The 712-nt window shown below is 66.2% G+C and overlaps 1 protein-coding gene across 1 annotated transcript in view; it reads left to right on the forward strand.

Moving 5' to 3' along the window:
- The window catches only part of LOC119593411, a gene marked incomplete in the record, with an annotated part of 49,183 nt that overhangs the window by 28,476 nt on the left and 19,995 nt on the right, over positions 1-712 (forward strand). Inside the window, 1 exon segment of the mRNA XM_037942341.1 lies at positions 164-704. Coding sequence (XP_037798269.1) covers positions 222-704 — 483 coding nt within the window.

The raw sequence follows: 712 nt of genomic DNA on the forward strand, positions 1-712 counted from the left end.
ACATGTACCCTCATCCTCTTCTCTTTCTCAAGCTCGAGCGCTTTCGTTCTCTAACCTGTCTGCATTAACAGACGAAGTTGTCCCTCCGCGCCTTAGATGTTGGGTTATTTACCCCAAATTACTTGATTTCCTGTCCTCGGCTAACGCAGCTCTTCTCCTGCAGGATCGAGCCGACCCTGGAGCGCGAGAGGAGGTCGCGAGCAGCGCCCACAACAGCAGCCATGAAGCCCGTCTACGGCCGCCCCGACCCCGCCGACACCAACAAGCGGGCCACGTGCTACGTGTGCGGGTCCCCGCGCTGCGCGGAATATCCGCTGGCCATCCGACAGCAGGCGGCGGGGCCCTACTTCCCGTTCCTGGAGACGCACGAGCCCCCCGACGGGTCGGAGCCGCCCTCGGCGGACGGGCGCGTTCTGGCGTGCTTCCTGTGCTACTCGTACCTGACGCAGCAGTGGGACCTCTACGAGCGCGACAAAGTGCCGCCCGTCAAGCGAATCTACTGGCTTAAACGCGTCGACAACGGCCCGTACACGGGGGTCGAGGTGGGCGTGCAGAGCGAGTACGCCTCGCAGCTGCTGGGCCTAGCGCCCGACCCGCCCGCCGCGGAATCCAAGCGGGCGGGCGCCAGTGGGGCCGCGCGCGGTCAGCCGCCGCCCGCCGTAGCAGCAGCGGCGCCCACCGCGCCCTTGGAACCCAAACGCGCCAGAATCGT

Source organism: Penaeus monodon, chromosome 32 (genome assembly GCF_015228065.2).
Source record: "Penaeus monodon isolate SGIC_2016 chromosome 32, NSTDA_Pmon_1, whole genome shotgun sequence".
Taxonomy (NCBI): Eukaryota; Metazoa; Arthropoda; class Malacostraca; order Decapoda; family Penaeidae; genus Penaeus; species Penaeus monodon.